The following is a 14,400-nucleotide window of genomic DNA, read 5'->3' as shown; positions in this document are numbered from 1 at the left end:
CCTCTCCCTGAACCTTGATACCCCCCCCTTTCCCAACCCTAATATCCCCCCTTCCCCAACCCTAATATCCCCCTCTTCCCCAACCCGAATATCCCCCCTTCCCAACCCTAATATCTCCCTTTCCCCAACCCTAATATCCCCTTCCCAACTCTAATATCCCCTCTTCCCCAACCATAATATACCCCCTTCACCAACCCTAATATCCGTCTCTCCAAAGGCACAAAAAAATTTATTTTGACGTTTATGTCATGATGTCCTGTTTATGCCTTCAGTTGTATTGATCAAATATTACTCAATATTATTATTATCTCTATCATCATGGTATTGAGAAATTTTAACAAATGGACTATGTAAAGTTGCAGCAGTATAAAGTATAGTGGTTGTTAATCATTAAGCCTCTTAACATAGTTTGAATCAAACATTGTTTCCAAGGTCGTCACTCCACCTGTGATATATCCATTCCATGGAGCCCAACTATGAGTAAAAAACATGCAATCATTGAGGTAATGTTTTACTTATCTAAATAAATTATGTGAGCCTGCCTTGTCAGTCTCAATGTTTCATGTAGGCGGAAAACGACACTTATTTTCTATCGGACTGTGGTAGCAGCAACAAGAGCAGATTTGGAAAAGTCCTATTAAAGCCAAATGTACAATATGCCTTGAGACATGGGGACGAGATTACTTTTGGAGATGTCAAGTGTGTGTTCCATGTAAGCATCATTTTGCTGATCTTTACCTTAGTATTAGTAAACATGCCTTTTGTGGCTACGCAACACTGACCTTGCATTGCATATTAGCAATCATACAAGCAAATATATTCAAGTTAAGAGTATCGAATAATTTCTTCAAATTTCATGTCACATCCATCTGATATAACTTCATGGTTCGTCCGTGCTCCAGCCATCATTGTTTTTCTGTCAGAATCATGCATATTAGCATGTCAATGAACTTTTTCTTTTTGATATTCAATTGGAAATGTATTAGAATTTACAAAGCGAACAACGGTGTCACCCTTGTATCACAAAATTTGGCATCTGATGCTTATGTTTTAGGATTGAGTAAAGTTCAATAATCCTGACATGCTGCTGTATGTTGATAAAATTCCATGCATTACTGCGAGTTGCAATGTCCTATACCTCATAGGTTTCCGATGACACCGAATTCTCCGATGTTGCTTCCAAACTTCATCAAGGAGTGCTAGCTACAGATACCCCAGATACTACAAGGCATAATTCAAAGTTGTTGGACAAATCAGACCTGGTAAGAATTTATCTATCCTCCACTCTATTACGTGTCTGTGATTTCTGTGCTTAATTGTGAACCGTAATAACAAGTATCAAGTGTGATGCACTTGTTGAGCTAATGCAATTGAATTTACTGGAAGCGAACTGCCTGTAACATTTTGTTGGCAGATCTCCCGAACTTTTGTCCATGGTGGTCGTGGTGTCTGATCTGGTAGGCTATAATGTGTAATTACAGGTGAACTCAGCACTTGACTGGCCATAATCCTAACTCCAACTGACCTGACCCCTACCCTAACTTATATCTTATACTCTGACCGAACTTGTAACCCTAATCTAACCTATAACCTAACCCATAACATGAATACATTGATACGTAGCCTACATACCAAGTGCCGTGTACCACAATTCGCGCTCGTATTCAGTGAACTGTTAATTGGAAATTGTTAATACAATATATATGTATTACTTTTCACATTTTGATGCTAAATTTACCAAGTGCCGAATCACCTTTTGCGTTATTGGATTGCAATACGGCAAACGCTATGGCAGGGCTAAACTTAAGTACCGTATATAGTTGTCTGTTTGTTGATGATATCATTGACAATATTTTACTACCTTTGCGTATTCAAAATTTAAAGCCTGTAAACCGAAATGATAGTATGTTATTGAGCCACTGAGACCATATAAATTCCTTCATTTCCATGTTTTTTCTTGGGATACTTTTCATTATTAAGCCTATGACGAACCCGACAAGCTTTGCTATATAAAATTTTGAACTCGGTTTGAGATTTTATTGTTCTCGAATAATTGTTACAGGTAATTCCTGATTCTCAGCCAACAGAAGTGAAGTCAGAAATACCGGAGGACACAAAATGTGCTTCCTCAAATGTGAGTGTTGTTTAGATAACAGATTACCTGTGTACCTAAATCATTTTTGTCGCTATGTCTGTTGCCTGTTGGTATCGATCTGGTCGGTCTGTTGTTAAATTATGGTTACTGTATATTAGCGTATTGCATGCATCGATTTTATGTCGATCCCCAAATTCATCTGCACTCTGGTATTTGAAGGAACGCTGTGACATTGGTGACTGATATTGTCTCTATTCCTCTTTTCACCAAGACAAAACTGAATAAGCACTGGTCTTCGTTGAATTTTCAATGTTTTTTGAAGGTCATTCATAGAATAATTGTAGAAATGACTAAAAAAGTGCACTTTGAAAATAAACACAAATTTCAAGATAACTGTACAAGATTTACATTTCGTATATCTTTAGTTATTGAGCAGACGATCAAATACTCAGTCTGTCCATAACCATGAGGAGCGTTTGGTCAGGCTACTCACTCACACTCTGGTCAAATATGAGCAGAGCACAGGATATGCGACGATGGCCTTTTGTTGCTGTCTTGGACTACGACTATGGCAATGAGCATCTAGACCAGTGGTTCTCAAACTTTGTTCGACGCGTCCCCATTGATCGGCATATCAAAAAAACATTAAAAAGAGCAACTAGAATGTGTGCAATCCCAATGCGTTCTTTGGTGGCATGGAAGCTGTTATGGCTGTTGAGGCAGTTCTATAATATGGACATCAGACTATACACATATACGAGCTGGAGGTAAATCTCGAGAAAGCTCGAAAAAACTTCCAGTTGAACATTTTGGTAAAACATAATCATGTGCAATGACGGCACGTAAAACATTGATATTTTAGTGATTTTAGAGCCTAATCCCTTTTATTACCCCATTTGAGCTTAGCTCAAACGTACCTGACCATAATCTAAAGAAAAAACCAATGGCACATGCAGCTACATGTCATTCACCAGTTACACTACATTCAGGGATATCTTTTGATTAGTGCAAGGTTTGGTGTCAGTCAAAATCTAGCATCAGTGTGTGGGACTGTGGTTGGTAAGACGCAATTATAACATTTAAAAACGAAATATAATTAGGATTATTGCCGTTATAGAAACTTGGAACGAGTTCCGGAACATCATTTCTCACAGGAGACTTCATGCCCCCCGCCCCCCCAGTTTGAGAACCACGGAATTAGACATTTAGCCTCAATTTGTTGAAGTCTGTGAATCATGCAAAGCTGGTCTATTTAACCTACGTAAATTGAAGTGAAGTTTAAAGCCAAGACATAGTGCCTACTCTGTTTTGTCAAGATAATGCTTCGAATCGGCGTAGCGATTGGTATCTATATTTCTATAAAATCACTTGTTTACGGTACCAATTTTTTAATCCAAAAAGTTTTTTCAGAACACAATACAGATCGAAAATATCCCTCAACATGGAAAATGTATATAATCTAATTTTTCTGCCCTCTCTCTTGGGGTATATATGAAATGTGAAAGGTCACAATTTGGTTAAAGGATGATTTATATAGGCCTAATGCATAAGGCACATTAGCAATTGTTTCACGGATTAACTTTTCCAGTACTGGTGTTTCGCTTCTTCCACATTTTCGCAGTGCACAGGTATACGACAAACAACAAAAAATCCACAACTTCACAAAATGACATGAAACTCGCTCCTAAAAAAAGTCCACCTGCTCCGCCTATATCACATAACAGTTTCTCCACTGTATATGTGGCTTCTTCTGTCTCCGTTGTGTAATCTAGCGAGTCATAATACACATTCACTAGGACTCCCGTGGTCCTGTTGGAATATTTTTCAAATTTAGTGATACTGATATCAACTCAGTTCTACACTATACTTATGTAGATTACTTCAAATCAAATCCACCGAAGTTTTCCAGCACATACTCTCTCGTGCCTTCTGTTATCCTTGTCGCTTTCTGTTTGGTGTCGTACTGAACTTTTGTGCATGGAGGAGGGCAGTTGCAGGCAATACTTTGCGGCAATCCTGTTACATATACGACATGGGCTGCGATGATGACATCGCGATGTAATACAACTGCAAGAACATATTTGCTCCATTCGTAACAGTAGTCAGCAACTCTGGCCTTTGGCTTGCCTGGGATTTCACCAGTGGCAAGGTGATGGTAATCTCTTTAGTGTTTATTTTGGACTTTTAGCAGAATTTCTGACTTACTGTTTCCTATGCACATTACTCTGATTTTTAATTTATTCACTAATAGCTTCTCTCATCAGTACTGAATCAAATTCATAATGCCAGAACATTTCGTCATTGTGATGTAAATAATAACAAAAAACGAGAAATTAGTTTGAAATGGGGCGTAAACAAAGTGGGGAAGCATCAGCCTCCATTTATGTTAAAAAACAGTTGAATACAGGTCAGATTTGCACATAGTGAAATGACACTTACAATGATGTTTCATCGGTATGCTATCTACCTTGTTAAAGGCAACAAACAGTCCGATATGGCTGAGGGTGAGACTGAGTGTGGCGCCCCTGATCCAAAGTCATGCTAATATTCTTGCCTGTTTTGCGCAGCTTATCTTTGCAGTGCAGCATGTTGATATTGTTGCAATATCTCACAGAATCATTTCCTGGCATGTAGGTATGTCTACATCCGCAGATCTGTATGAGATTGTTCGTGTTGCATTCGAGCCAGCACGCTTCTTCAGAGTACTTTTCGTGGTGTTGCAATTTCCTGGTGCCGCATTGCCCATGAGGAGGAGGCTGAAATTTTACAAAGAATTGATATAAATTATTTTCCTGTGATAATGACATGTCATTTTTGTTATACCTAATCAATGTAATCATATTATAATATACACTTCTCAATGTATCATCTCAATAGCAGAGCTGTCGACACTGAACTAACTAATGATCTGTTTCTATGTCATTTTAATCCTCCAATTAATGAGAAGATTGTTGCATCAAGTGAAATTGAAAATATGTGCTGTCCCATGACAGTCGTGCTCGCGCTGTCCCATGACCATACTCCAACCCATTACAGCATTACTATATAAGCCATTTGATTGGTGATGAATATTGTATTGGCAATCAAAATGTGGGATATCTGTTCATTTGTGGCCGAACGGGGCCACTTGGCTTCAGAAGTCCCTATGTCAGAATACTCATATTGGAAGGTATCAGCCCAACTCTTTTTAGACGAACCTAATTTCCAAATGCTCAATTTCATCAGATACCAATATCATAGTGCATGCGATTTGACATAAAGACGGACTAACCAATGAAGCATTAAAAGAAAATGGATTGCCACAAACAATATCAAAATAGGGGTTGGACGAACTGACTAGCTAGACATCAAGTCTGACGAAACATTGGGATTTTTGTAATTAATGTCGTTTACGAGTCTGTGTGAACTATTAATGGGGTCGACAAACTTTTGTGATCATTGGACCGGTTGCAAAAGGTAATTTTTTCGCGGATAGTCTTCAGAAATAGAAATGTTATATGCAGCTTATACACCTGGGCTGCCCAAACTGCGGCTCGCGAGCTGCACCCGGATCCTAATTGATTGCACTGAGGAACAATGAACATGTGTTTCCTGATCTTGCTTTATCACGTATCCACAGTATGCCTTACTGTTTACATCACAATTATAAAAGTTACTCGAATGGGGAAGGGCTATACAGGGGAAGATATCAGCAATTGACCTCTTTTAACGAGTTCATTAGAACATTTCATGCTTGAAAATGGTGCCTAGTGATCAACGATAAACTTGATAATTGATAATGGTAGCGGAGGTCACGTTCAACTGTGGGCGGTCAATGGTGCAGTCGTCCCTTTCATTTGTATTGTTGGCTAATACTATCAATAACTGCAGATGTTAACCACGAAAATGTCGAGAAATTTTGCCAAAAAGAACGCATGGACAGAAAAATATTCAACTTCTAAAACCTAATAGGAATGGCGGATCTGTTTGTCTTAGCGGTCATGATTTGTTCCACCATTGAAGAACTAGTAATTTGAAATGTCATTCCGGAACGAACACACAAGAACCTTCCCATCTATTACCCATCCAAGTCGGGCTTACGAAAGAATAAAGCTTGAGCTAAAATCTTCCGAGCAGAAAATATTCACAACTTTCATCAAGGAGGCTGACGCAGCTACCAAAGCCATTTTCATTGTATCATGGAATATTGTCAGGTTCAAACATCTCTCAATTCTGACCACCCACGTGAAAGATCTGCGCCACACTGCTTTGACTCAGATAGAGACACAGTGTCTGCCACCCCTTGTCACAACACAACAGTACTCATTATTTGATGGCCTACATTTTTTTGCCTGTGAATAATTTCATATTTTTGATTTGTTGTGTTGCGGCTATTTTAAAGCTATGTTATATAAATATGTAAGAAGGATGGCTTCAATAAATCAATTATATTTTTTGTCTCTTACTGATAGTTAGGAAGAATATAAGCTGGTATGCCATATAATTGACTCTGTGTCCATACAGCTCTGTTAGAGAAAATTGACAAAATTACTGATTTGATCACAATTCACAATACTTCAAAGTAACAATTGCTACTCACTAGGAGACTGATTTCTTTCTTTGATATAATCAGGTCTGTTGTGTGACCAACTGCCATTGTTGTTCCTATGTCTTGTAGGAGAATGACTTCTAGGGATGGGTCGTGAACAGCAATGGTAAAACCTTCGTAGTTCATATATGGACCGGGACACCAGTCATTTTGCCACACTGCTAGTCCGAGAGTCAATCCACCATCAGGCCCTGAAAATTGATTGAATATTTGTAATTTACTCAATATTAATGATTGCCCCTGCCATTTGTTACATTTGACCTTGTAAGTCTAGAGACCAAAATCGTTTGTAATAATCACAGACTAAAGTAAGAAAGTAATTTTATATGTTGTCCCGGGTTTTGGGTCCGAAATGCAACAGTGTATCTGATGTCAGCTTTTTGATAAGTGGTTAGTGAATTTCCTCAGTGATCAAATGCTATACAAATTATCAAGAAAATCTAAACCTAAAGTCTCACATGATTACACTGGGAGATGTAGATTGGCTGTCAAATCATGTTGCTTTAGTGAGCTTCGCATGAACTACGGTACTAGATCCGGGATTGATAAAAAGATAGTAAGCTATTGCTTACCTGGAAGTATTTGGTCTTTCATAGAATTATGCTGGCTCCTGTTGGGGTCAAATGTAAAACACATTCCGATGTCGCGCATCTTAGTATAGGTGATGGAGTAATCACAGCCTCTTCCTTTGTATGAACAGCTTGAAAGATTTTTTATAGTTGATATTTACATATATTCACTCAAGTTGTTGATGTGTGCATTGCACACATTGAATATTACATTTATAAACCAAAGCTTTATAATTTTGTCACGTTTTTATGATGTTCATATAAATTTCCAACCATAGGAGCTGAGATTGTATTTCTTCAGACATTTTATTCTTCTTGAAATATTCTTCAATAATAGGCATTTTTGAACAATTTCGTTTCATTTGGTCCATTATTCCTTGTCAGCAATTGTTAGAACATCAGATATTGTTGTATTTATTGTAGCAGTACAGTAAATTACAATATTGACTAGTAATCCACACAAAAAAATTACTTACAGCCCAATATGATGGTAGAATTGAAATGAAGCATCGATCATAAACTCTTTCATATTTATATCATCATAGCGAGCTGGATCCCTGCCTGTTTCATTCTCAAAAAATGGATATGGTTTGTACATATCTTCCAAGATAGCGATCTGTGTATCATTGAGTCTATTTCTCCTGGTAAATAAATATATATAAATTGTTTATCGACTCAAACTAACCACAACTTTCTTACTGAAAAATATTATAATTGCATATGGTCACTGCTGGAAATGGCATCTTATTGACATAGTGAATCTCGGATTTTGTAGCAGTTGGAAAAGTCCGGTAGTTCTTCCAGTTGGTGATCGTAACGTACCAGCAGTATCCGCTAGCAGTCAGACATATCAAAATCCATATTAGCCTGCCAATAAAATCGATTCATTGATCATAAAATACAATGCGTCGAGACATTTCCACATATAACAATAGTGAATGTGAGTTCTTTTGCCCGGAAAGCATAGTGTTTCATAGGAAGTTGCATTCAGCGTTTGTGAAAGACGTTTGGGTTCAGCTGGTATCAGTTTTCGGTTAAAGAGCACCAAGTCTTGACTTTTTGTTACAGATAACAACACTGTTAAGGCAGGAATTCCATGTATGTATCATATCATCACACACTGTTTTTAGATGCTGTTACATAAATATTCTAGAATTTCCAAATATCTTTGCATGTACATAGATGATGATGTTTGACATTATCACTCTTACCTTCTTAGCCAGAATGCATCTCTCATAAATATATATCTCACTCCTTGCATTCCCACATTTTCAATAAATGTTTGTGCATGGCGGGTTAGAGCAATGTTGTCGTAGTCTTGTACTGTTCCTGAAGGCTTATGGTTCATTTTTACGTCACTTTTCAAGTTCGACCAGCTTTCTCGTTGTAAATTAAGAGTTCTCGGATTATTCTGACTCTTGTTTGACATATTGCAATTTCGCTTAACGCAATGATCTTGATTTGGAGTCCGAGAAATCTCACTTATCCATCTCATGGTCTTTTGGTTTCGCTCTTTACTCAATGAACTTGTTGAAATGACGGAAAGACCTGTTTCAAGGTCAATGATCGAGATATCGTCTCCAGGCATCTTCTACACACTTATAATATACTGTTTATGCATGTAGATCCTTACACAGAGCTTCTAACAATAAAAATATTGGAAATTACTCTGAATGGAAAGTTTTTGAACAATATATAGCAAGCAATAACAATTACATAATTATTGTGTTTCAAAAATATTCAGCTTTGTCATGAAGAACTTCAACAAGTACATTTCCGTCACACATATCCATCATAAATGATGTACTATCAGTCGGAATCCACATTCAATACCTTAAGTGATAAAGTAAGAATATTTAGTCGAAGACATTTCTTTATTTGAAAACTAATAACATCAAAGAAGGATATTTGTTATGGTCGTATTTTTCGGTGGCAAATTGTTTCAAAGTGATTCACTAGTCCCCGCACCACCACCAACACTCTGCTGGATCAATTGGATGATGTTAATTAGCACGAGATAGATAGTAAACACAAGGATGGTGTTGAGAATAGAAAAAAGACGCTACATCAAGTCTCCATTGACCAAAAGCAGGCGCTTATGCATCCAAGACAAACGAGCAGTAAAGTATTTCAAATTTACGATGGTAGCATCAATTTAGTAGGGTTAAATACATGTCTACACAGCCATAATAGTCGTATGTTATATATAAGTCGATATCTGCTCCACATTTGCACTCTACGACCGGAACTCAAAGGGCAGAGATCATGAAATTAACTTATCCAGAAGAATGATCACCATCTGATTAAAATTGTTAATTGGGTTGCATAAGATCGGATAAGATTTCAATCAAAGACTATCCTAGTCGTCTGGTGAAAATTTCAATCCAGTTGAGTAGGATTCCAAGATTAACAACTTGTGTCATCATCATCATTTATTAAAATCTTTGTCAAATGAAGTCACCGCAAGATTGCGATATAATGAAAAGATAGGAGGCTGCCGAAAAGACGTGGAGTGGGTCTTTTAATCAGACACCCACCTTGGCCTACAGCATGTAAATAAGAGGCATGCACACTGGATAACAGAAATGATAACATGAAAGTAAGCCACAAAATGAATACTGTATGTGTCGGTAGGCAAGGCCGATATGTCAGATTGTGGTCCGGTAAGCCGGCAAGATGCTGTTCCACACTACCGGCCCGGCATACTTGATACAGCGATGCGTTTTTTTGTATTTCGTCCTGGTCATATGGTAGTTGTTCTTTGAGGATGCGCGTGTGGTGTGGTTTTGGGCTTCTGATTCCAAGGTGAAGTAGTCGTTGAAATATGTGGGACTGTGACCACAATGGAACTAATACATAAACTTGGCAGTTTCTAGCTCCCTCTCCTATGTTTAGAACACATCTTTTGAGTAGCGATTTATTAGTTGCACAACCCAGGCCCTCTTGAGGCCTTGGCAATGATACTTAGAATCCTATGTTGTGGTTTTTGCAATGAGTCAATCGTATTCTTGCACGCAGCACCCCAGCAAAGAATTCCGTATTGCAACTTTGATTGGAATAAAATGTTGCATTCTCCCAGTTGAGCTAACTTTATGATGTCTGCCCTAAGAGAATCAAAGATTTAATTTAATTCTGCATGTCAGAGTTCAAGCGAGTGTGGCGCTATGGTACTTGCACGCATCATATCACAACACAGTGTTAGATCTTTCCATTTCATGCACAAATAAATACACCACATTTCGATGCACTTTCGATTCTCACTGATAGGCAGTGTACATATGTATTGCAAGTGAGATAAATCCACTGTCCTATATTCCTATGACTAATGAATTGACTGTATTCCGAAGAACGATGATGCAGTTGCCATATTCTTGTTTACACATACAGAAGAAATCACTAGAAAAACGAATAGTATTTTTGATAAAAACGCAACAGCGTGCCGCGAGTTGCTGAATTGCAAATGACGTAAGAAATGTTGGTGATGGCGTCAGCATTTCAAAAGGACGGCTAAAAGTATTATTTATTCGGAAGGAAGTTGAATATGATCCGTTCTGGCTTTCTTCATTCTTCTAATTGAAGCGAACCAGCCCTTAACCAGAGCGAAATCCATGAATTCCATAATTGTCATGAAACTGGCTCCCAAAAATAATCCTGCAGCTCCACCAATATCACACAGCAACTTTTCAAAATCGTAAATTGCCTCTTGAATGTGATAGGTGTGACCAAAATCTTTATAGTAAACTTGAATTATGACTCCTTGTTTACTGAAATTAAAAAACACAAGGGATATAGCCAACAGTTCTGTCCTATTTTCTTACAGCTTATTGAGTGCGTTTAAAAAGAAACAAATTAGTTATGGTACACTTATTTACACATATGGGAGAAATCAAGAGCAAAATGCAATGTATTTTCTGGTTGAAACACAGCGGCGTGCTGCAAATGGCTGAATTGCAAACGATGTAAGACACTCTTCCCTCCCTTGTTTACTGAAATTGAGAAAAGCGAGTGATTGCTATATTGTCTGCACAGGATAGCCAACATTTACGACCCAAATACAATTGTGTTAGAGTACCACATATATTGGCAATGGGGGGAACGATTGAAAGAGTCTTTTGTGTGGTGGGGGGAATCTGATCTTTTACTAAAAGATTACGGACGGTATTAACAGATCTATATAGACGTGATGAACACATATGATATCACATATGTACGGCGTACGCACCACAACATGGGATAGGGCTAGAACGCTTTTTGCCGTCTTGGCAATTTATTCTTATAGTCGTTGGATACCTCGGGTCCTCGGCATTTCTTCATTTGTTCCTAATGCGTTTTCCTGTCTTTCGAAGAACATGTGTTTGGGCGGAGTACACTTTTCAACTTACCGAATGTCAATATTGTGATGTTTCATGTACAGAGATCTTGCACCATCAGACACTAGCTGCTCTTTCACATCTATGTTGTAATGATATGATTGACACTCAGGAGGACAGTTGCATTGCGTCATCTTGAATTTTGTTCCTGTTGGAACGGTGCCGCTGTTAGGCTCAATTGATGAGTTTTATATAAAATTAGGAAATTTAGAAAAATGTCACCTTCTTTGAACATCGCGTGCGAACATTCTTTATCCTCTAATTGGTTACATGTTTTCACATTATCATGTGATGGCATGTATATCTTCTTACAACCGCAGGTATCTGCCATTGCTTTGTAATGACATTCTGTCATACAAGCCTGTTGACTGTATGATTGATAATATGATAGCGTCCTCGAACCGCATTGACCGTAGGGTGGCGTCTATAAATACTTGATTCATACAATGATTCATCCTAGCCAGCAGCCTAATCTTACCAATAAATTGAATGATGATTTAGACAGGGGAAGACTGGTGACTTTACCCAGCGGCACAGGTGTACCAGTTTCTGCTAGTAATACAATTTCATCGGCTGGGTTGTGCACGGTCACTACCATGCCTTGAAAATCCATGTGGGGGCCAATTGTCCAATCCTCTTCAGGAATTTTAAAAACCATGATCAAACCACCGTTCTTTCCTTAATTTATGGAGTACATCTATCAATTTGTTAATTAGGTGATTGCCTTTCATAATTAGTAGTCAAGCTCACCTGCCACCGTCTGGTTTTTGGTTGAATTATCTCGTCTTGGGTCAAACGTCAGACAGACGCCGACATCTCTCATTGCTTTATAAAACATGGTCGGAGGACATGTCATTCCGTCATACTTACATCTGTACAATAATAATTTCCAGCGAGTGCCTTTTTTTATAATACTTATATATCGCTTTTACTCGAGCCTTCTCTTGTCATAGTCATACGAGGCATTCACCATCAGCTCTTCGATTGTATCCGTTTCATACTGAGTTACATTAGAACGTGGGACATCGTCAAATTTATACTGGTATACATTTTCTAATAGCTGCACTTGCTCCGAATTCAACATGCTTCTCCTGAAATGTATACGATGAGCATCGGCTCGTGACAATTGCATCCATTATGGTTATTTGATTTTTAAGGCAATTCTCAAGAGGCTTGATATCTTGGATTGTAAAATCTGAGCTTTGGAGTCGGTGAATTTTACCACCAACATCGACTCCAGACATTTTCAATAAACCGACTCAAGCTCCTGCTCCAGAGTCTTTAAACGTATCGACTCCTGCTCCGACTCTGACTATTTTCCTCACAGAACTCCGACTTCAACAGTAGCCCACTACAATTTTGCTTCAAAAATTATATGCCAATATGACGGTTAAATGACTTTCACAATAATATTCACCGTACAATTAACATGGAAGCATTAATTTGAAAATATTCTTCTTTTTATTCATATGCTACAGTTCGTATAAAATGGACAAGCCACTTATATCTATATGCCCACTTTTATCAATATAGTTACTAATAATTGGTTGGTACATACAAATCCTATTTCATCTATTATCAGCAATTTTAAGAGAACTTTCAAATCGCTTGTTTTCATATTAAAGGAGTCGGAGTCAGAGTCATGAGCGTTTTCACAAACTCCGACTCAAGCCAATTTTTTTCTCTCTGCAAGGCGTGCTAAAAAAAGACGGACTCCATTAAGGGAAAATGAGCGAAACTCCGACTGCTCCGACTTCACAGCCCTGCTTTTAATGCTTGTGTAATCAGCCGTTAATTGATTTGACCATCAACAAAATCCCAAACAAAATGTTTTCACTGAAATTAGTCAATTTAGGATTGTTGAATCGGAAAGTCTAAATTCATGGTCTTACTGCGACTATCCAACTGTTAGAGACCAAGCCAACGGTGATAGACGTAGCTATCTACAGCTGTTCTTCAACCTACTGAAATACATTGTAATTGCAAATGGTAACCGCAGGAAATTGCATCTGATCCACTTGTGTCCATTGTATTTTCATTGATGTAGGATGGCTGAGAAGGTAGTTGACGTTTTTTACTGACACGATGCCACAGTAGGTCGCTCCGGTAAGACATGCTATGATCCATACCAGTCTTAAAAAGTTTATATGCAGACCATTGGTTGATACATGTAATGCACATTAAATTATGCGTACCTTCGGAGCCAAAACGCATCTTTCATGAAAATGTATCGAATGCCTTGAAATCCTATATTTTCAGTGAATTCATTTGCATAATTTCCCAGTTTTTTTGTTCTGTAATCTTCCGGAGATCCATGCACGGGTTGTTGTGCCGATAGTGACTGATTAACTGATATAGCTGTTTTTTGGGATTCAATGTCACTATGCCCATTTAACCATGACTTTGTTGTAGCAATTTCCTTCATTTTGTCCATGTTCTCAATGACTAACCACTTGGAACTATTATTACAGTGCACTATACAGCTATGATAAATTATCTGAAAAAATAATGAATCACTTTTGTTGATTTTGAAAGTCAACAATTGTATGTACGGTCCTTGCCTTATCGTGGGCTTGATTGCTTGACTGATGCATTTTCTGGTACCGGAAAGTGTTAACTGCCCTCTGTTGTTATCATGTGGTAGACGAATTGCTGGAAATTTCTTTTTATGTAGTTTGATGTTTTTAATAATCAGAATTCTTTGGATTGCAAGATCGTTCCCAATTGATTGTTTTGGCTTGCATCGAAGGAACCACTGCATAAGGCTAAAGCAGAACA

General features: G+C 38.0%; 3 protein-coding genes across 3 annotated transcripts in view; 1 reads left to right on the top strand and 2 right to left on the bottom strand.

Moving 5' to 3' along the window:
- The window catches only part of LOC145443377 (uncharacterized), a 33,575-nt gene that overhangs the window by 1,934 nt on the left and 17,241 nt on the right, over nucleotides 1-14,400 (top strand). Inside the window, exons 4-7 of the mRNA XM_080321349.1 lie at nucleotides 433-503; nucleotides 569-712; nucleotides 1,146-1,262; nucleotides 2,063-2,134. Coding sequence (XP_080177475.1) covers nucleotides 433-503; nucleotides 569-712; nucleotides 1,146-1,262; nucleotides 2,063-2,134 — 404 coding nt within the window. The remainder of the gene's footprint in view (nucleotides 1-432; nucleotides 504-568; nucleotides 713-1,145; nucleotides 1,263-2,062; nucleotides 2,135-14,400) is intronic.
- LOC145443406 (acid-sensing ion channel 2-like) lies at nucleotides 2,436-8,844 on the bottom strand. The gene is made up of 8 exons (XM_080321375.1): nucleotides 8,464-8,844; nucleotides 7,952-8,119; nucleotides 7,729-7,893; nucleotides 7,256-7,383; nucleotides 6,675-6,874; nucleotides 4,571-4,851; nucleotides 3,976-4,257; nucleotides 2,436-3,904 (listed from the first exon to the last, which is right to left on the bottom strand). The coding sequence occupies exons 1-8, from the start codon at nucleotides 8,838-8,840 to the stop codon at nucleotides 3,664-3,666; spliced, it is 1,842 nt and encodes a 613-aa protein (XP_080177501.1). The 5' UTR covers nucleotides 8,841-8,844; the 3' UTR covers nucleotides 2,436-3,663.
- On the bottom strand, nucleotides 10,770-13,744 carry LOC145443379 (acid-sensing ion channel 2-like). Its single transcript, XM_080321351.1, has 7 exons — nucleotides 13,588-13,744; nucleotides 12,555-12,713; nucleotides 12,373-12,494; nucleotides 12,101-12,300; nucleotides 11,845-12,046; nucleotides 11,635-11,770; nucleotides 10,770-11,016 (listed from the first exon to the last, which is right to left on the bottom strand). The coding sequence occupies exons 1-7, from the start codon at nucleotides 13,659-13,661 to the stop codon at nucleotides 10,773-10,775; spliced, it is 1,137 nt and encodes a 378-aa protein (XP_080177477.1). The 5' UTR covers nucleotides 13,662-13,744; the 3' UTR covers nucleotides 10,770-10,772.

The sequence above is a fragment of the Botryllus schlosseri genome, chromosome 7 (assembly GCF_051294905.1).
Source record: "Botryllus schlosseri isolate E-star chromosome 7, Bs_hap1, whole genome shotgun sequence".
Lineage (NCBI taxonomy): Eukaryota > Metazoa > Chordata > Ascidiacea > Stolidobranchia > Styelidae > Botryllus > Botryllus schlosseri.
The sequence above is the reverse complement of the archived record's forward strand: the minus strand, read 5'-3'. Positions and strand labels throughout refer to the sequence as shown.